General features: G+C 36.8%; 1 protein-coding gene across 5 annotated transcripts in view; it reads left to right on the forward strand.

Moving 5' to 3' along the window:
- The window catches only part of LOC132127842 (inositol hexakisphosphate and diphosphoinositol-pentakisphosphate kinase 2-like), a 52,445-nt gene extending 31,751 nt beyond the window's left edge, over nt 1-20,694 (forward strand). The window contains exons 27-33 of one of the 5 annotated variants that reach the window (XM_059540006.1): nt 1,630-1,702; nt 2,909-3,028; nt 10,388-10,450; nt 11,656-11,676; nt 14,420-14,563; nt 14,658-14,771; nt 19,794-20,694. In XM_059540006.1, the coding sequence (XP_059395989.1) occupies nt 1,630-1,702; nt 2,909-3,028; nt 10,388-10,450; nt 11,656-11,676; nt 14,420-14,563; nt 14,658-14,771; nt 19,794-20,056 (798 nt within the window). In that variant the 3' untranslated portion in view covers nt 20,057-20,694. Of the gene's footprint in view, nt 1-1,629; nt 1,703-2,908; nt 3,029-10,387; nt 10,451-11,655; nt 11,677-14,419; nt 14,564-14,657; nt 14,855-19,793 lie in introns of those variants that run through there. The other 4 variants (XM_059540001.1, XM_059540002.1, XM_059540003.1 and 1 more) reach the window with 4 other exon arrangements.
- The last annotated feature ends 2,445 nt before the right edge of the window (nt 20,695-23,139 follow it).

Here is a 23,139-nt window from a genome sequence, read left to right on the forward strand (position 1 = left end):
AGACATAGACATGCTTGATCGTTATTTTAAATTCTTTCTGTGTAGTGTTATCTTTTAAACCAATTCTTTCAGATTTGTTGAAGTTGCTTTAAAATATACTCTAACATTCAAAAGTTTGGGATCAGTACCTACAATTTTTTATGTTTTTTATAGAAGTTTATTTTGCTCATTAAAGCTGTTTCTATTTGATAGAAAATACAGAAAAAACTGTAATTTTTAAAAATGTTATTGTAATTTAAAATTAGTTTTCTATTTTAATATACTTTAAAATGCAATTTATTTCTGTGACGATACACAATTTTCAGCATCATTCTTCCAGTGCTCAGTGTCACATGATCTTCAGAAATCATGAAAAAAATATACTGATTTATATCAATGTTGGAAACATTTCATATGTTTTGGAACTTGTGAATCCCTTTTCAGGATTCTTTTGATAAATAAAAAGTTAAAAAGAACAGTGTTTATTCAAAGTTGACATTTATTACATTATTACACTAATTATATTATGTTAAAATATGCAATATTATTCAAAAGTTTTGGGTCAGTAAGTTATTTATTTATTAAAGAAATTAATACTTTTAATCAGCAAGGATATGTTAAATGCATAAAAAGTAATAGTAAATACTTGATGCTGTTCTTTTGACCTTTTTATTAATTAAAGAATCAAAGAAAAAAGATTCACAGGTTCCAAAAAAACAAATATTAAGCAGCACAACAGTTTCAACACTGATAATAATAAATCAGTATATTATCAGAGTGATTTCTGAAGGATCATGTGACACTGAAGACTGGAGTAATGAAGCTGAAAATACGGCGTCATAAAAAACATTAAAACAGGAAACCAATATTAGAAATTGCAATAATCTTTCACAATAATACTGTATTTTTCTGTATTTTCAGCCTTGATGAGCACTCCATTAAAAAAACTAAAAAAAATCTTACTGATCCCAAAGTTTTGATTGGCAGTGTATGACACAAAGACAGATTTTATGTGTGCCTATGGCTTTTGATACACGGGGGAACCTTTTTGAGCAATTTTGCCAGAAAAAAAACGTTTTTTTTTAGCACTGTTTCTTGTCCACTTTCCCATTGAGAATGGGTAACAGATTTCTATCTGGACACTTTAGCACGGTCGTTGGCCCAAAGTTACCCCCTGTATCATCACCCTAAAGTGTGTTTTTATTGCCACTCACAGTCCTGTTAGTTGAGAGCTAGGCTGAATCTGTTATTGTCTTGTCAAGGATAACCTCTTTATTCCCCCAATGTAGTTTTCATTATTTTGAAGTTTTGTTTGGTTTTGCACGAAACTGAGATAACTGGGCTGTTCCCTTCTATGTTGTGTTTCACATGAATGCAAACACATATGAAATATGATGTGTTTGATTATACTCTATAAACTGTTGCCATGTTTGTCCTCATACCCTTCTGCATTCCTGATCTCATTTCCTGTTTCTGATATGGAGTCGCATGGTCCATTTCTGTTTCCTCATGCTGGGTTTTTGTTCTGTTTTTGGTGTATAGACCTGTGAACTCACTTTTACAGTGCTGCTTATTAACATCTGGAATATGCCTAATAGATGGGTTGAGGTTTTGTTGAGTAGTTATTGTTGTCTGCCTGTGCTCTTTCAGGTTCTGTCAGAGAACAACAGCCACAGCAGGCCCAGCAGACTTCACCCGGATCACAAGCTCACACCTGGAATAGGTAAGATGTCACATATATCAACTGAACACACACGTGTTTTAATATCCTGAAGGATGTTCACTATGGAGGAGCTCTGACGTAACGTCCTAGTAGTACCTGTGTCCAAATAATGTTTTGCCGTTCCATTTCTATTCTGTGTTGTGTGTGTGATGTTGGCTCTTGATTCTTTCAAACTTAATGACCAACTTATTTGGGTCTGAGTGGGAACTGAATGTGTAATACTATCTGTGAGCTTTACTCTGAAACACACTGTTGTAAGATTTTTGCCACACAGCTGACTAATACAGTGCTGACTCTCATATATGCTTGTAATGTCCTTTGTGTGTCTGTAGGCCTATATACACAAACGCTTTGTAGAAGGACAGGTGATATGAAATGCTATTGGATGTCCTGCGGTGTGACATGCTACACTCCACATTAGGGCTGGGTGATATGGCCCAAAAAATGATCACAATCGTTTTTTCATATCAGTCACGATGAATGCAATATTTGTATTTCTTTAAAAGTGCTTATGTTGACCAGTTACTGGATCTAGGAAGTGCTCTTTGCTTTATATATATCTATATACACTTAAAACTCAAATTTGGATGTTGTTTGGTGGGGAAAAGTAGTGCATGGACACGTTACCAAGAAAGAATGTGTTTTGTTAGTGAACATTTTGACTGTGATCTTTCAAACAATTAAGAGCATTGCTTAATTTTTACTTTGTGTGGATATCAAATAATTTTAATATTTTACTATTTAAATCAAGAGTGACTCTACCAAATTTGCTTTGTTTTGTTGTTGTTGTCAGCTTTTCAAAATGACCATACATTCTGGTCATTTAAAGCAAAATGTATTCTGTCCATACAGATTGATTGGATTCAGCTCAGACTGATTCTGCCATTCATTAAAATATAAATGAAATGACACTTCTGGTATTAATTACAGCAGCGAGTATAGTGCATTTTCAGTCAGTAATTGCTTGATATGTGACCCTATCGTTCTACTGGTCGCTGAGTGTTTTTTATTTAAACTCTTAAAGTGAGGACCTCTGAAGATCCGGTCGCCATGACAAAAGACATTACTGTCATTATGGGATGCTTTCAGTGAGGCTGCACTACTCATTCTGTGGCAAGAATCTTGTAGAAAGCATGCTGCATGCATTGCGAGGTGTGTCTCTGTGAACACCCGATTGCTGTATGTATCTTCTCTAACTCTCATCAGGGTCTCATTGCGCTGGCTTGTTTAGCACCATGGTGCTGGGTGGCTCCTCCAGTGCACCTAACCTACAAGATTATGCTCACGCACACCGTAAAAAGCTGACCTCCTCTGGCTTCTTAGATGGTATGTGCAAACACGCGCACACACATAATGGTGAATCCCCGTCCCTGTTTTTAAGGAGTCCTGGAGTCTCCTCTGTGTTTTCAGTGTGAAGCACCAGAGCTCGGGTCGTTCTCAACTGGTTGCATTGAAATAAGTCATCTTTTTGTTGTATTTATGCTGGAAAATCTACAATACAACAACCTCAGGATCTTTTTTGGATTCTGCACCTAATATGCTTAAAAATATTTTATGTATGCTTTGTACTGGGGATGTTCATTTTAACCGGTTAACCGTTAACCGACCGTTAAGAATTTTGACCGATTTTTACAATCAGTTAAATGGTTTAAAAAGTCATAAATGTATTTATTTTCAGTTATTTACCAAAATATTGAATTTTTTTTGCTGCATTGTTAAAATAAGCTACACTACACATCTAAAAAAAAATAGAAGAAAATATAACAAAAAAAAACTTCCGTCGCTTAGCCAATTAATAAGTCACATTTTATTATTTCGTTCAGAAATAGGCCTAATGCCGACACTAAATGTTTACAAACATTACAATAAACACTGTAAAATTTTTGTTCCCCTCACTCCACAACAAATCCTTTCAATTAACAGTAGCCTATTTAAAAAAGAACAAGAATTATAAAAAATACCATACGAAGTTATAGCAATATAAACGACAAGCCAAAACAAATTAATTTAGGCCAAAATGAAACTGAAACCAACGCTGGGTCTCTCATCCGTATTCGGCATGTATTTGAATGCCAAATTATTATTTATTATAGTAGCCTACTTCACTCTTGTTCCAATATCCACGTAAAACAAACTGTTTTGCATAACACCACAGTGATAACACTTAACAGCACAGATTTTATTACATATTTAAACCGAGCAGTGTGTTTTTTTTTCTCCCATATGTTTGACTGACTGTATTTTATTATGATAATGAACAGGCTGCATTGTCAAAGTACCAAAGCTTAACTTGTGCGCATGCAGCGCCAACACAATAACTTGAATTTTTTCCTTCTAACAGTAGACGCAACGTCTCCTTTAAGTCATAAAGATAATTGGAATTGTAAATGGTTTTCCTTTATTTCTGTACATTCACAATAAAAAAAATCTTTGTGTGTAAAATAAGCCTAAAGAAAAATACGATGCCGCTTTCTGCCATCTGTTTCTTTTTGCGTAGCACAAAAATTAACCGAAACTGTGTTTTTCGTTTATTTTTGTAATTTATTATACAAGTAAAAGTATATTTCTCGTATAGACCTATTTATATCATTATGATGTTTTTCTCCGCTCGCAGAAGCGCTGCAGGTGCCTGATGTGATATAAAGACCGTGTGAATCCTCATGTTCTGGTGTTTTTGCACATGTTAAATGAATTCCCCGGGAAACAAATGTTAGTATTTTTAACGGGTCACAGAGACTTTTCATTTTTCAATTAATTTAATTCTAATTTAAAATAATCTTGTCGGTTAATGGTTAATAATCAGCTATCGAGCGTCGCTTAGGAAAAATAAGAAATGAACATGCCTAATCTGTACATACTGTGTGTTTCATGAAAAATCAGGTTTAATAAAAAGATAATAAGCTGTTGTCTATAAAAAAAAAAAGATTTCTGTACCTAGACTGAGTCCATGTGACCCAAACTTTATTTAAAATGGATTTGAATCTAATAGAAATGAATCTAAATGAATCAAGCTGTTCAATCCATGTCTTGAAGAGACACACTTTATACAATGAACACATTTAACTTAAAGGGTTAGTTCACCCAAGAATTAAAATCGGTCCATCTTCTACTCACCCTCGATGCATCCTTGCTGTTTGTGACTTTCCTCTTTCAGAATAGTCCAATCAAAGTTACATTAAATAGAGTAGAAGATGGATGAATTTTCATTCTCTGGTGCGTGAAATAACCCTTTAAGCTTTAAATTTCCATCATATTTTGGTGACAAACTTTTCTTTTGGTAAATTTCACTAAGATTTTACAGTTCTGCATTTTTGGTTTCAATTCAAAAGAAGTTTTATCTGTGAAAAGCAAAAAACATCATTTCAGTCACTAGTTGCAGTGACTGGTAAAACTATTCAGTGGGAAGATTTTGAGTGCAGCTACAGTTTCAATCAAAATTACTCAACCCCTCAGAGACTTGCAGTACAAATACAAGCTTTTCTGAAGAGCCAGGATAAAATAAAACTTGCATCTATAACAGTTCACTTGCATATTAAAAGTGGTATTGTTAATATTTAATGTAATATTTTTGAGTTATAAGATTTTTTAATAATGCTGCTATGTCATAATTATTCAACATATCTGTTTTTTCAATCACTTATGTGCATGGTGGGGAATAAAACGGTCTCAAAACACAATGTGTTGAAGTTGAGTAGCAAAAATGTCAACAGAGATCTCACAAAACCTAAAGAGAATAAATATTGTATTACTTTAGAAAGGCTAAGGCTATATGAAGATTTCCAAGACATTGAAAGTTCCTAGAGACACAGTTCTCAGCCTTATATCTTAGCTTAAAGTGTGTTTTACCAGAAAACCTTTGAGGGTGTTGAAGAAAAAGCACAATATCATAAAATGTTTAATCAGAGCAACTGAGAAAAACCTGCAATGTATAGCCAAAGACTTGCAAGATGACCCGATGAAAGGAGGAAAACCATTTCAATGCAGTGTAAGAAGAAAACTAGACAAGTATGGCCTTCATGTTGAGACATCTTGATAAATACCACTCTAGATCAAGAAGAACAAAAGGCAGACTTGAACTTGACCAAAGTCATTTGTGTGGACCTGTGGAGCTCTGGAGGACTGTTTTATGGGGTGAAGTGACCAAACTGGAACTTTTTGGACCCATGTTTCAGCGGTATGTCTGCTGCAAAAACAGGCAAAGCTCATAAGCAGAAGAACACCATCTCCATCATCAAACTTGTTATGGGTTTCTTTACTGTAGCAGGAAGTAGAAATCATGACTGTATAAAGGACATCATGGATTCTTTAAAGTGTCAGGCCATTTTGACAAGAATTGTGATGCCTTTGGTGCAAAGACTGAAGCTGATGATCAATGGACTTTCCTGCAGGACAGTCATCCCAAAGTACACATCCAAATCTACTACTGCTTGGTTCAGGGATCAGTCAAAGAATGTTCTTGAGTGGCTTGTTCAGTCTCCAGGCTTAATTCTCATTGCAAATATCTGGTTGAATCTGAAGAAAGCAGTGGCACTGTGAAAACCAAAGATTATCTGTGATCTGGAAGCTTTTTCAGGTGATGAATGGGCCAAGACTGTAGAGAGCTGACAAAAACTTCTAAACACTTTATTTCGTTTATTGATGATTTTAAAGAATAAAAGATTCTGCACAAAGGTGATTGAACAATTTTGAACACAAATGTTTAGATTCGATTTGAATTTTATCACGATTCATCAATTCATCAAAAGTGTATTAACAAGCTTTCTCTAATACTTTACTGATGCCTTTGTTGAACTGATTTCATAAAATGTTGTTCTCCGCAGCAAAATGTCTTGCAGGTCAAGGGGTTTGAATAATTTTGATTGCAACTGTATAATAATGCAACCAATGACTTAAAATCATTCTTTGTGGATAATATTTTAGGAGAAAAAGGAATCAACAACTTTTATGTCTGTTTTTTTTATTTTATATATATATATATATATATATATATATATATATTTGGTACCATATTTTCCAGACTATAAGTCGCACTTTTTTTCATAGTTTGGCTGGTCCTGCGACTTATTTATCAAAATTAAATTGACATGAACCAAGAGAAATGAACTTAAGACAAATGAACCAAGAGAAAACATTACCGTCTACAGCCGCCAGAGGGTGCTTGGTGCTTGGTTCTAAATAAATGCGACTTATAGTCCAGTGCGACTTATATGTGTTTTTTCCCTCATCGTGACGTATTTTTGGACTGATGCGACTTATACTCTTTCAATCTTACAGTGTAATTAAATAATTTGAGAAGCTGATTATACACGATGATCAGGTGTGTACTGTGATTACTCCTCTGTGTGCCAATGTCAGCTGACCCCTGAATCATGTTTCCATTCATTTATGTCTATTTGGTGTAATAATGTATGCAGGTTTTGTTTCAGCAAGCACTGTTGCATGGCCAATGCATTACCATGCTGAACCTAGAGTGTTATGATGAAATTTGTTTGTGTTAATTAGTGATGGGAAGTTCGATTCTTTTCCGCGAATCGATCTTTCGGACTGTTTGATTCAAAAAACCGGTTGAAAAAAACGGTTCAGCGGTTCTTTTACGGTCGACGTAATGACGTCATTGACGATGACGTAATGTTGTCACGTCTATCAAACATTTAAAAATATATAAAGTCAGTAATCATAACTTTAGTCAGTTTAAAACCTCATAATCATGAAAAGTTTACAATTAAGTTTTGCAACAACGCACCTAAATACAGTAACAGCAATAATATGCATATGAGGATTTAAGTCTTGAAGATATAAATTAAATAAATTAGGTGTCATCAGCGCAGAAACCATGATCCACTTACTATACATAATCCATTACGATGTATTTGTTATTAAATGAACTTACATTTCACCAGATTGCCCTTCATTCAAGCCCTCGGTTTACCCGCGCACATAACACTAGCACAGAATCAGTTCAGAATCAAATACCAAAAGAATCCGTTCGGTTCAGACGCGCAGTGAGTCAGTCGGCTTCACGCTGAATCACGCATGCGCAGTATCATCATCTCCTCAGTTCTTGAATCGGACGCGTCCGAAAGAAACGGTTTTGGTTCAGTGTACTGTTGATTCGAAAACCGATGCAACCGGTTCTTGACTCGAGAACGAGAATCACTCTAACCGGCACGTGCTGCAGTGCTGCACGACTCGTGTTCATGTTCTGTTTACTACAAACTCAATTTGTGAATGTGTCATCATTAACTATAAATACAGTACACATATTTCATAAATCATCCCTTATTCCTATTAAACATAGAGTCTTTAGAGTCTTAATTATATTGTCCAACTTCCCTGAAAACCCCTTTTGGCCTATACATAATCTACAATATACAGTTTAGAAACATTCATCTAAAAAAAAAAAAAAAAATCACACTTTCCGATGTTTAACAAAATACTTAAGTTACACGCATGCACAGTATCATCAGTTCATCGGTTCTCAAATCGGACGCATCCGACAGAAACGATTCTCAGTTCGGTGTACTGATGATCCGAAAACCGATGCAACCGGTTCTTGACTCGAGAATGAGAACTGCTCCAGCAGAGGGCGTGTTCGTTCGTCATCTGGCTCGGCTCGTGTTCATCTTCAGTTCTCTCTTCACAGCAGTTCAGTCAGTGTACTGTTTGAGTAAATGAATTACTCTGGGATATTGGTTTGTTTGAACTCAGAGGGAGTGTCAGCCACATTAAAAAAGTTAACAGCTTAAGTCATTTGTGGATTAATGCGTATTAGAGATGCAAACCGTTTAAAACGATTCAGTTCGATTTGGTGAACTGGTTCAACCGGTTCACTAAGAAGAACTGGTTAAATTGAACGATTCGTTCACGAATCGGACATCACTAGTGTTAATGCAAGATCCATTGGCAGCGTAACCAGCTCTGCCATAAAATTGTGGTTTTAACGTAATGTTGTTTACCTTACATCTTGCACAAAGATTTCCACCTTTCTGACTTTTATTTTTTTTTATTTTACACCGTTTAATGGCCCGAGACCATTACCAGTCACAAGTTTGAACAGGCCTTTTCCTTCAACATTTACTCAGATGTATTCAAACTATTGACTGATGTGAAAATGTAAAACCAAACATTAAGTAATCAACGGAATGTAGATTATGTTTATTATAAGTAGAAGTAGTAGTCGTATAGAGCTGAAACGTTGTAGTCTTTTGATCTTGTATGACCTAATGTAAGAGCATGCAATAACATGGTTTGACCAGTGTGGCACTGAAGCTGACACAAATCAAGAGAAGAAGACAGCACTTCAGTTCAGAGTAAAGGTAGATAAACCTAAGGCTGCTGAATATGTAATATATGATGAATATGTAAATATATACTGTGCGCTTTCCTCTCAATAACAAAATAAACACATCAAAAACTGACAGAGTTGTGAAAGCAGCAGTCTAAAACACATCTGATCACAGAGATGTTGATGTTTGCACAAGCTCTGAAGTTCGGTACTTCTTTAAAATCAGTCATGTCGCGTTGATATAGTACTTTGTGCAATAGATAACCTTAAATCAAGCAGCTTTACAGTATTAAACATGAAAACCCAGAGTCAGTGTAGCTTTCAGTTATAAAGCAGCTCTTCAGTGTGGAGCTACCAAATGATAAAACTTTTTTATTAGTGGGGGAAAAAACATTTAATTAAAGCTATAGTTTGGTTTACAGAGATCAAAGCTTGATCCAGCCCAGGACTGTTTTGGTTATCATAACCCTATAAGGTAAAGAGAGATTATGTAATAGTTTATCCAAAAATAAAATGTCTTATATGTCACCTAACCTTTATTTTGTTTCTCATCCATATGACTTGCAAAAGGAGATTTAAGGCAGAATGATGTGTCATTCAGCTACTTTCTCATATAGCTAATTAAATGGTGAATAAGACATCTCATTATGGAGCCAAATATATTTATTTGTATAAATTTATTGTATAATTGTAATTACTTAATGACTTTCAAAAGCGGAAGTGATTACCTTTACTTTTTAGAATATTTTAACTAATTGCTGAATAATCAAATAATGGATACCGATTAATCAGCGAAATAATCGATGATTAGTCGATTAATCGTTCGATTAATCTATTATATATATATATATTTATATATATATATATATATATTTATATATATATATATATATATATATATATATATATATATATATATATATATATATATATATATATATATATATATATTTATTTTATTATTATTTATTTTTTTTAAGTTTGTTGCAGCCCTTTAGTCGTAATAGTATACTAATACAGACAAAAAAAAATCTGACAAAAACACTACAGTGAGTTAAAATTCAGTATGAACTGAAGCCATTTACAAAGACTTTTTTCTATGACTATTCTTCTGTGACACCTGTGGCCAGTTAGGTGAGCTGCAGTCTTCTGCTGACTAGCTCTTTTATGTCAGTTTAACCCCCATTATGCATTCTAGGGTTAATACGATATGTTATCTTGAACGGAAATGTTTTTGTTTGTTCGATTTATTTTTAATTTGTTTTAATCACTATCCCTATGGCTGTCCAAACACTTAACACAAGCTCTCCACTGCGACTTTCCTGCATGACTCTTGCCTTCTTTAACCCTTTTTCTGTTAGCTGTTATACATTTCAGGTACCTGTTTTTCTCTTTCTCAGAGGCTACACGTGGTTCTGCTGTAAAAAGGTTTTCTATCTCATTTGCGCGACACCCAACCAATGGTATGTTCGCTTTTGTTCATTAATAGTTTCACGTCTTCCCCTCACATTCAATTTTTGAGTTTTTTTATTTTTTATTATCTGTATATAGAGTTCCTCCATCAACTGCAGAACAGGGAATATTAAAGTTATTAATTTAAGAGGACTAAAAATACCCATTCGACACAGCGGGAGCCAACAGTTTATGTCTCCTCTTGACATGGATTTCAAAGATTGCTGCCAGTTTTGTTCCATCATCTGTTAAAGCTGGGATTTTTTTTGTTGTTACCTAATATTGGCTGGTTGATTTGTAGCTGAATGAGCTAGTTCTGAGATACTGATTAAATATGTTTAATTATCAGGAGATCAGAGTTTGCTGCTCTTAGGCATATCTAAAGGATTTTAACCTGGTTATTCATCTGCATATTTTAGCTTTTCCTAACACTTTACGTGTTTACTGTGTTTCCAGTTCCAAATTCTTTAGTATGCAGGGTAGAGTCCTGCATGGGTCCATTTTTTTGAGACCCGCGCCTGCCCGAAGTTCAACACCAGATCCGACCCATCACCCGTGATAATATATAAGTTAAATCCGCACCCGCCCAGACCCGTTAATATTTGGTCCGTTACCCGATCCGCGCCCTTGATAAATCACACATGCTAAAATAATTCAGATTAAAGTTCTTTATTTTTTATCTCGCACCTCTCTCAACATCACGACATGTCATTAATGTGCTAATTAAACGAAAGTGTGTATTGTTTTGCGGCATTCAAGTATCCTACCATCACAAGTGGTGGTCAAATGTCATATCGTTGTTGCCTATGTGTAATGGTAATTTAGACATTCTGCACTACGACCTGCCCGCAAGGAGTTAATTATCCGCCCACATCCCCACCCATGAATTTTATGAATGTCAAAATCCACCCCTTTCAGCCACTTTTATGCGGGTATCCGCGGGTAGCCGACCCGTTGCAGGACTCTGATGCAGGGAACTTTGATCTAACAGAGTCACATGCATTAAATATTTAAATCAGTGAATAGCTGTAATATAAAGCATTAATTAAAACCATTGTATCCCTGAATATGTATTACATAGGTTGTAGTGTTTTATAAGTGGGTAAGATCTAAGATGGTGTTTTTGGAAGTTTAGAAAATTGCCCATTTTTAGCATATCATTTTTATTGTTTGTTTTTGTTGTTTTTCTTTTAATCTGCTTTTCTAAATGGGTCAGTGTTTTCCAGTATGTTCAGTGGTAAGTGTTAATCATACTTAATATACTCGTTCTATCCTGTCTAATTAGTGTTTATTTTATTTTAGCTCGGTTTCCCAAACTTGTGTAGAAAGTGTTTAGATCTAGTCTTTATACCCTGTTTTTCAACCCTTACCAAACTCCAAGTCCATTATGATCTCTCCTATTAAATGAAAAAGAAAAGAGTCCTATTTCATTTTTAACTTTACGTATCCACTAAAAAAACTATCCTCTGAGTATTGTATGTTTTTGGTTTATTCCTTGCATTCGCAGAAAGAAAAGTAAGAAGTAAATGCTCATTTATATTTAATTTTTTTTTTATATTGCCAAGACAATCTTCACGTTTAAGACCTATTACTTTGAGCATTGCCTAATATCTGTTGGCTTATATTGTTTTTAAGATTTTTACTTCTTAAGATGTCTCATTTAATTGCTAATAGGTGTTGTTTTTTAACCACCTTAGCAAATCAATCTTGGTGTTAAGTAGGACAGCATTTAAACATACAGGTGCTGGTCATGTGATTAGAATATCATCAAAAAGTTTATTTCACTAATTCCATTCAAAAAGTAAAACTTGTATAGTATATTCACTCATTACACACAGGCTGATATATTTCAAATGTTTATTTCTTTTAATTTTGATGTTTATAACTGACAACTAAGAAAAATCCCAAATTCAGTATCTCAGAAAATTAGAATATTGTGAAAAGGTTCAATGTTGAAGACACCTGGTGCCACACTCTAATCAGCTAATTAACTCAAAACACCTGCAAAGGCCTTTAAATGATCTCTCAGTCTAGTTCTGTAGGATACACAATCATGGGGAAGAATGCTGACTTGACAGTTGTCCAAAAGATGACCATTGACTCCTTGCACAAGGAGGGCAAGACACAAAAGGTCATTGCAAAAGAGGCTGGCTGTTCACAGAGCTCTGTGTCCCAGCACATTAATAGAGAGGCGAAGGGAAGGATATGATGTAGTAGAAAAAAGTGTACAAGCAATAGGGATAACCGCACCCTGGAGAGGATTGTGAAACAAAACCCTTTCAAAAATGTGGGGGAGATTCACAAAGAGTGGACTGCAGCTGGAGTCAGTGCTTCAAGAACCACTACACACAGACGTATACAAGACATGGGTTTCAGCTGTCGCACTCCTTGTGTCAAGCCACTCTTGAACAACAGACAGCGTCAGAAGCATCTCGCCTGGGCTAAAGACAAAAAGGACTGGACTGCTGCTGAGTGGTCCAAAGTTATGTTCTCTGATGAAAGTAAATTTTGCATTTCCTTTGAAAATCAGGGTCCCAGAGTCTGGAGGAAGAGAGGAGAGGCACACAATCCATGTTGCTTGAGGTCCAGTGTAAAGTTTCCACAGTCAGTGATGGTTTGTGGTGCCATGTCATCTGCTGGTGTTGATCCACTGTGTTTTCTGAGGTCCAAGGTCAACACAGCCGTATACCAGGAAGTTTTAGAGCACTTCTTGCTTCCTGCTGCTGACCAACTTTATGGAGATGCAGATTTCATTTTCCAACAGGACTTGGCACCTGCACACAGTGCCAAAGCTTTCAGTACCTGGTTTAAGGACCATGGTATACCTGTTCTTAATTAGTCAGCAAACTCGCCTGACCTTAACCCCATAGAAAATCTACGGGCTATTGTGAAGAGGAAGATGCGATATACCAGACCCAACAATGCAGAAGAGCTGAAGGCCACTATCAGAGCAACCTGGGCTCTCATAACACCTGAGCAATGCCACAGACTGATCGACTCCATGCCAAGCCGCAAGATTTCTAAAAATCCTTTCTTTGTATTGGTCTCAAGTAATATTCTAATTTTCTGAGAGACTGAATTTGGGATTTTCCTTAGTTGTCAGTTATAATCAAAATTAAAAGAAATAAACATTTGAAATATATCAGTCTGTGTGTGATGAATGAATATAATATACAAGTTTCACATTTTGAATGGAATTAGTGAAATAAATCAACTTTTTGATGATTTTCTAATTATATGACCAGCACCTATAAGTAGAAATAATCTTAATGTAATCAGTTCTATCTTTTATATCAGTCAGCAGTAAAATGCTAGTAAATCCACACTTATCATAAAAATAATAATAATAATTTTTATTTATTATGCACTTTCCTTATAAGTATATCGCATTGCACATTATATAAATGAATTGCTACTCGGCAACCGTTAACAGGGTTAGGCTAATGAACTTGTCAGAAGAGACCATTTATGACTTTTGGTGTCTTTTATATTATATAACTGTTGCTGGTGTGTATTAGTACAAATAACCTGAGAGACTGTGTGTTACAGTGGAATAATCACTGTTATGCATGGCCTCTCATTGATTCCTGAAAATTGATATTCAGACATCTTGTGCCAAATTGCATGATGTGAATATATCAAATCATAATCATGTTGTTTCACTCGTTTCATCTGAGAAATAAAATAAGTATACAAGGTATGTCGATTATCATTTACGCTTCATAAATTCATCTTGGCCATGTGATGTTTTGGTAGATTGCAGGTATTGTGAGCTGTTCTTGGTGTGACCCATCTGCCTCCATCCTGCCCACCTCAAACTCACGTTTGACGGTGTTGTTGCTTGTCACTTTCAGAGGAAATGGAACGCCATGTTTCTATCATGTGTCCAAGATCTTAAATTATAGTTCATGTTAAATGATTATTCTAGCTGAAGATGTTTTATAGTCTTGATTCTGATATTCTAGTATATTTCATTGAAGGTTTTGAGTTGTACTCCATGGTTCCTTCAATCTGTCCCCTGGAGACCCTCCATAATTCCCTGTCTCTCAAACAAGTGGATGACTTCCTCGCCTCCATAGCCATATCCCATGATCCTGTACTGGAAATATCTGCATCCTCCCCAGGTAATGTCAAGACATTATACACAGACAGCCACTGTATAATGTGTGTGATTTACTTTACATTTGTCTTAACCACTTTCTGTTTGTCAACCCTCAGCTGTGCCCACAAAGAAGGCTCCTTTGAACACTTACACTCCAGCAAAAGTTTTACCCTGTCCTTTCACCCAGTCTCTTGGCAAGAAGACGTGCTCAAAAGAGAAGCATGGATCAGGCATGTTGAATTAAATGCAAATATTGATGCCGAAATATTGGAACAGATTACTACATATACAGTTCATTGTTTAAAGTATGTACAAAAAAAAAATGGATGGTAATTTCTGATTTTATTATGGTCCCACAGTCATCATAGAAAAACTAGAGAATATCAGTACATTTTATACTTGTTATTGTTCTTGGAAAAATAGTTGTATATTTTTTCTAGTTATGATCTAAAACAGGTCGGTAATGTTTGGGGCATTGTGACGTCACAGACATAAAGTGCCATTTTTAATTTTCCTGGTTAACCACTGTGCCAACACCCCCCACCCTTTAAATGCATGATGAATTTATACAGTACAATGTTAACATGAAAATCTACATTTTATTATACAAAGAATTTTCTAAAGCATTTTTCATAAAATTTTTCAAAAGTTTTATTTTTATGTTTAAATTAGACTTTGAATAACAATTACATTACAATGTGACCCTACTGAACACCACTGCATGTATGTGTGACAAGGCCAATTGTGCATTAAAACATTCGCTTTAATGACCGTTCAATATTAATGCGATACTTTAATTGATGTGCATACACACACACACACACACGTCACTCACACACCGAGATCACAGATTGTGCTGCACAAACACAGAAACATTCAGGAGCAAAGAAACCTGTTGTCTTTGCTGCCCCGTGACCTTTATTAATCGACACTAAATCACTACATTATTTCTCAGCAATGAGGGAATAAAATAGCTGTTTTTGAAGCAACTAAACTCAGCTTCATTGTTGGTGGACTAATATTAAATGATTTGCGACCTCCATCTTTCCTTGCTTTCTTTCAACATTTTAAACCTTGGCTTCCCACTGGAATTCGTGCCCTGCTTCTGTGAACGGTAAATCCTGCCTACTTTGATTTGATTGTCCATCTCATTTTGATATTGACAAGCTCTGTTAGACTGCTGAGGCATTGATGAGGCATTGAGATCATTGATCACAAAGTGCCTCGTTTGTGCAGCGATCGCGTGAGCACCTGTAGACTAGCTCAAGTTAATTCTCACACTTTAATAGTATTTATAGCTCCTAACAGAATGATTACCTCAAAATGTATGCTATTATGCAGTTTTCCCTATTGCTCGTGTGCCATTAGCCAGATTTCCATTCAAAGTTGTGAATTTAACTTAATTTAACAAAATTAGAATGTTGCATAAAACATTTTTGCACCATTTCAATCTGATGAGTCAAAGAGAACATAATCAGCACTTCCTGATAAACCGGCACTATAAATCACAATGAAAAGTGGGAAATTGAAAGTCGTGACATTTGCCAAGTATGGTAACCCATACTCTGAATTGGTGCTCTGCATTTAACCCATCCAAGTGCACACACACAGCAGTATGTAGGGAACACACACACACCATGAAAACACACCCGGAGCAGTGGGCAGCTATTTTTTCCAGCGCCCAGGGAGCAATTGGGGGTTCAGTGCCTTGCTCAAGGGCACTTCAGCCATGGGTATTGAGGGTGGAAGAGAGTGCTGTTAATTCACTACCTCCACCTTCAATCCTGTCAGCACTGAGACTTGAAACTGCAATCTTCGGATAACAAGTCCAAATGTCTAACCATTAGGCCACAGCTGCCCACTGCGAAAAAGCTACTGAATATAATTTTCATATATAATAAATCACTCATGCCTCAGAGCCAGCAGGCAAAACAATTCATGTGGTCATTGCTGTCATGGATGCCTGCTGTTCGGGAACGCAGTCGTGTAAGAGAGTTCTTCTTCTAACTTCGCTTGGTATTTCACTATGGGAATTTTCTTTGGGTGTGAACAACTGCGGAAGCTCCTATGACATAATGTCTGTCTTTGACAGACAGGTCGACCTGTGATAAGGCTCTGCCCCACCTATATCATTCAGGTCAACCCTTGCCAAAAGTTTGCTAAACTGTTCAACAAATGGCCAGTTATTGGACTCACCGAATGCGAAGTTAGTTGAAAGGGATTGTGTTGAGTGACATCATTAACATTAGAAAAGTGTCCACATCAAGGCGAACTATTCTACTCAGCCTACTGCTTTTTAAATTAACGTGGTAGGTGACGTTAAGTAAATTAGAGGTTTAATGCATCAAGGCGAGCCTTCAGAAGGTTTAATTATCTTAGACCAGCAGGCTAACATGTTGTGATTAGTCTAAGGGTTGCATCACTTCTCAGTCATTATGTTGACTGCCATCACCCCCACCAAAGGGAATGAATCGAAGATCAGAAAGGTGACATCCTGCCCATGTCCATCCTCATGTGGAGCTACCATCTTGGGCAAGGACCCTCACCCCATGTGCATTGTGTGTATGGACCCGAAGCACGCTCAAACGTCGCTGGCAGATCCACAAACATGCGCTGATATATAAACCTGTCAGGCTTGGGGGCGATGCAAGGAGAGGAAGAAGTGTGCGATCTGTTCTGAGTTCAGAAAGGGCCCGTTCTGTGAGCTCTCCTCAAAGTGTGAGGGACAAAGAAGCTCAAAGTCATGTTCAACAGTGTCCCCAAGCACTCACTCTGTGTGTTCAAACACCTTTCAGTTTGGGAAATTTGAAAAAAAAGAAAGCATTTTCGCATCCAAGCCACAGGCTGAGCGCGATATGGTTCCCGAGTTTGGAAAACAGCTCAATAAATGTTGCACTATCGCAGCCAGGCAAGCAGCCAAGGGCGACATGTTCCAGAGACACACAACTCGAAAGATATAAGAAATGCTTCACTTGTCTCACCGCTTACGAGTTTCAAACTATTCCGTTCAGGCTATGTTTAGCTCCAAGGGTTTTTTCCAAATGTGTGGAAGCAGCCCTGTTCCCATTAAGGAAAAGGGGAATAAGAATATTGCCGTACATTGACGATTATCTGATATGCTCATCGTTGAGAGAGCAAGCAGTGAAAGATGCTGGAATGGTGTTGAATCACCTCAGCAGCTTGGGGTTCAGGATCAACATGAAATAGACCGATGGATTTATCAATCATGCTAGAAGCCCTTTCTCAACACCCTTTTGAACCATTGGAGGGAGTTGGGCTTTAAATGTCTCTCTTTTTAGACTGTGCTGCTCATAGCATAGTAACTGCTTAGCATGTGAGAGACTTACAGGCTTTGTCGGTTAGTCCACCATATTTGCAGTTCGCTCCAGGTCTCATTAAGTTTTCTTTTCATCCTAACCTGGCTTTTGAGCCAAAGCCATGTACAACTGTTTATCTGCCATGGTACAAGTCCTTGTGGAGATTAAAAGAATGCCATCTTCTCTTCTTCCGGTATTGTCTCCTTTCTGTAGTTTTAAATAATTAATTTTATTATTTATATTTATTGGCTATAATGCTTCTCTGATGAGACGCTTCTTCTTAGTCTTTTGCCGTGGTACAGCTGGTCACACAACATCCACATGGACACTGCAGACTAGCGGTTTGCATATGTACTGCACGTCTACACGGACAACGTCGTAGAAGTATAAATGAAAACTGACGTATAGCCTATGGCGTAAAGGCTACGGCGTAGGTCTGAGGCAGAAGTATAAATCAGCCTTTACTCTGGGAAATGTCTGTTTAAAATATTGGTTCAGCAGCAAGTTAGGCTACGCCACATACATTTGTGCGGTTTTATAGACTGGACGTGTCTGAGCAATCCTTAGCACTTGCAGTGCTGGGTGCCAGCAGGTCAGTGCCCATTTAATTGTTTTGTTGGATAGCCGTTGAAATGGGTGCGATCCGGGAGTGGTCAATATCTCCCCTAGTGAAACAGTTAGAAAAGTTAGAAAGAGAATGATGTGTTACTTAACGTAAACCCAGGTTCTTTGGTAAGAGAGTGAGGTGTTTCACAAGCTCTTCAATCCTTGCACTGGTACTGGAAGAAACCTCTCTATAATGACTTTGGCCGGTAGTTTTGACAGTAGTTATGACCTGTCTGTCAAAGAAAGACGTTGTGTCATAGGAGCTTCCGCAGTTGGTCATGCCCAAAGCGATTCCCATAGTGAAACACCTCACTCAGTTATCAAAGAACCCGGGTTAACATCAAGTAACCCATTGTTCTGGAGGCAATTGTACAGAAATACTTTGACAACAGACTTTACTCTGGCATTTCAGAATGATCATAACATTTCAGATGCTGTGCAACAAGATTGGTCTGCTAGTTAGTCAGGTTTTGCCATACCATTGCACAGTCACATTTATTTATTTGATGTGCATGGAGGAATTTATTCGGCAAATGCATTTCCATCTCCCATTTATTCGCATTAATCCTTTTTCTTACAAGACTAAAAACCAACTCAAGTGAATTTTTTTTTATTTGGCATTTCTATTACTGATATCTGATGCAATACTTTAAAATGTGCATTAAAACACTTTTTAAAACACACATTTAAAATAATAATAACACTAGCTTGCTCTATTATTTTTTCTATTCAATCTATTTTTTCAATCTATAATTTTCATTACATATTAATAATAAAAAAAACCTTGCTATGTGTACTACGTTAAGCTAACTGAGACACTAATACACTAGCACTAGTAGGCACTAGTATATCATTGCTCTTTTGTTGATTTTGATTTCTTTCATTGTCCTCATTTGTAAGTTGCTTTGGATAAAAGCATTTGCTAAATGAAAGATTATTTATTTATTTATTATTTAAAACTGGGTGATGAAAAAGCTAGTGAATATTCCTCTGCGTGCCGTGTTGTAGGTTTCTGACCCCTTATCTAAAATATTTAATTGGCTAGATATTATTCTTGTGTAAACTAAAACTTCCTTTTCAGTGAATTGGTGGTACAAAAATTGTCTGCATTACAGTAAATGAATCTGAAAGAAAAAAATCCTTATCTAGTTATCACAAAGAACTAATAAGAATACAAAGAAGTCACGCAAATCCTTCTTTCAGAGATGTTGGAAAGCTGGTATGCATCTATCCAATAAAATTGCTTAAGTAGCTCAAGACATACTTGTCACAACCCAGTGTTTTCCTTGTTTGTTTACGCAGTGTATTTCTTTCTTTTTTTTTTTTCAGATCAAGTTAATTTTCCAGCCAGAAAACCCAGAGGCGTTTCAGCAGATATTTCAGATCATGGTGTGAGTAGCGGCAAAACCTCACAGTCAAGTTCAGAGACCAAGCAGCCCAAGCCTGCTCCCAACACTTCTATCCTTCTGCCACCTCAATCTCATGACCCTGCCGTTAAAACCCAACAACAATCCAGTGGCACAGCAACACCTGAAACCCCTGCTTTAGAAAACAAGAGCGCTTCAAAAACAATGTCCGGCTTTTACACATGACATCCATCTGCAAATCCCCAACCAGGGCACAACTAAAAACACGGCTATCAAAGCACACAGAGTCAAGCTCAAGGACAACTGATGCATACGTTAACTGGACCCAATGAACTAAAATAGAGCATGTTATGGGCCTCACTTCATTACTTTTAGTGACAAGAATTTGTCATAATTAGCTGTACCTTTATTTGCATTTAAAGGAACATCTCACTGAATGTTTGATACCAAAACAGTCCACCAAAAGATATTACATTGTTGTAATTACAATCATATCGTAGGCTTATTTAGCTTTTCCATTCACCTTGAATGGTTCAGAAGAATGTGTTACATTTATCTTGTATATTTAAATGTTAAAATGGAAAAGCTCACATAGAATTACATGTCATAGTACGACATGTTGCTGCAGCTGGTATATAATTCTTTTGGAATATTTAATGAATGCAGCACTTTCTAGGGCCTCATCAAACAAGGTCCAAAGTAATATTTCTTATTTAGAATCATATTTTTAATGTGTAGATTAGATTACAATCAGACTGTGCACTTCTTTCCATCCACTGCAGCTGACATCTGCCTTTTATGTTAACAAGTACTTTTCAATCAAACTGAAATTAAACATGAATGTTGTGAAAATTGGGAATAAACTTTGGCTGTTGGTATTTTTAAATTCATTATAAAAAAAAAATTGTTTAAACCTAAATTGTGCATTAAAAAACTGGAAGTGGTGGAATAGTTCTGCAGTAGGCACCTCTTCAAATCTCTGATCCCAACATAATTTGTGTTATAATCTAATCACATAATTTTTCTAGTACCTGGTCCTGTCAAATTTTGGTTCTGGATGTCCACTGTTGTGCAGAGATTAGCTCCAAGCTTCTCCAACACACCAGCCTGTAACTTTGTAGTAATCCTGGAGATCTTGATTAGCTGGTTGAGATGAGTTTGATCAGGGTTAAAGCTAAACTATATATAATATGGCCCTCCAAGAACAGAATTGGACACCCAGGACAGGTTTGGGAAGCACTGGACCAGACATCAGTAGTGAAGAAACGGTTGCCAAGTCTGAAAAACAAAACCAGCCCAATCCCATTTTTCTGTGTTGCCCTCCATCGGGGGTCCAATTCTATCAAAACTGTGTCCTGTTGAGAGATTGCTTTAACCCACGGACTACAAAACAACCCACAGCAAGAGTGTAAAAGTAGCCCAGTTTTGCAGGAAAACTATGGGTTGACGTCATTTGCCACTGTTGCTTTTTTAATGACATACAACTGGCATTGGCAGGGGAATATTTTACAAAATCTGTCTGTTTACATGGCAGATGCAAATGCACATGCCAAATTCATATCCGATTTATTTATTTCCACATATGAATGAATGCTGAAAACCAGTCTGAGGATATCAGAATCCATCAAGGTCTTCAGGATTACACGAAAGTTATACACTGGTGAATTTGATCAGGGTTGGACCTCTGTAGGAAAGTGGCCCTGATCAAACACACCGGAACAAGCATGTTAAGATCTTCAGAAGCTCTTGATTATTACAGATGGCTGTGATTAATAAGGGTTGGACAATAGCCCGTATTTATTAAGCCTCTGAAACTTACACTGCTAAGAATTGACATTGAATTGACAGCTGCTCGGATTTAGTTGGGGAGGTCATTCCACCAGGAGGGAACATTTAATTTAAAAGTCCGTAAAAGTGACTGTGCTTCTTTGGGATGGCACAATCAAGCGACGTTCACTTGCAGAACGCAAGCTTCTAGAGAGCACATAAGTCTGAAGTAACAAATTTAGGTAAATGGGTGCAGAGCCAGTGGTAGTTTTGTAGGCAAACATCAATGCCTTGAATTTTATGCAAGCAGCTTTTGGTAGCCAGTGCAAATTGATAAACAGAGGTGTGACATGTACTCTTTTTGGCTCATTAACAATTAAATGTACTGTATACATAAGAATAAAAAGCAAGTTATCAAGTTACTTAAAACTAAGAATCACTCTTACTCTCCCAGTTATTTAAAACAGCTCGAGAGGTCTCTTTCAAGTGGTTAGGAGTTGCTAGTGATGGCACTGAAAAGACGACTAGTTTGAGAAAAACCTTTATTTCATAATGATATTTCCCCCCATTTAAAATTCTTATTATCCAATAAAAGGATACATTTTTGTGCATATTTTAAATAAAAGATCAATGCAGATGAATTTTCACAGCCTTCTTTAATCATATTTTCCAAGGGTGCCAATATTTTTTGCCATGACTGTAACTTTTAATGCAGCTTTGAACCAAGAAAATTTTTACTCTTTAGTAAATTCTTAGCAATGTTCTGCGTAATTCTCAGAGTCAAGTCAAGTCACCTTTATTTATATAGCTCTTTAAACAAAATACATTGCGTCAAAGCAACTGAACAACATTCAATAGGAAAACAGTGTGTCAATAATGCAAAATGACAGTTGAGGGCAGTTCATCATTGAATTCAGTGATGTCATCTCCGTTCAGTTTAAATAGTGTCTGTGCATTTATTTGCAATCACGTCAATGATATCGCTGTAGATGAAGTGTCCCCAACTAAGCAAGCCAGAGGCGACAGCGGCAAGGAACCGAAACTCCATCGGTGACAGAATGGAGAAAAAAACTTGGGAGAAACCAGGCTCAGTTGGGGGGCCAGTTCTCCTCTGACCAGACGAAACCAGTAGTTCAATTCCAGGCTGCAGCAAAGTCAGATTGTGCAGAAGAATCATCTGTTTCCTGTGGTCTTGTCCTGGTGCTCCTCTGAGACAAGGTCTTTACAGGGGATCTGTATCTGGGGCTCTAGTTGTCCTGGTCTCCGCTGTCTTACAGGGATGTAGAGGTCCTTTCTAGGTGATGATCCATCATCTGGTCTGGATACGTACTGGATCCGGGTGACTGCAGTGACCCTCTGATTTGGATACAGACTGGATCTGGTGGCTACGGTGACCTCGGAATAAGAGAGAAACAGACTAATATTAGCTTAGATGCCATTCTTCTAATGATGTAGCAAGTACATAGGGTGTTATGGGAAGTGTTTCCGGTTCCGGTTTACCTAATTAATGCAGCCTAAAAATCCTTTAACGGATTTGGATA

This window comes from Carassius carassius, chromosome 45 (assembly GCF_963082965.1).
Source record: "Carassius carassius chromosome 45, fCarCar2.1, whole genome shotgun sequence".
Taxonomy (NCBI): Eukaryota; Metazoa; Chordata; class Actinopteri; order Cypriniformes; family Cyprinidae; genus Carassius; species Carassius carassius.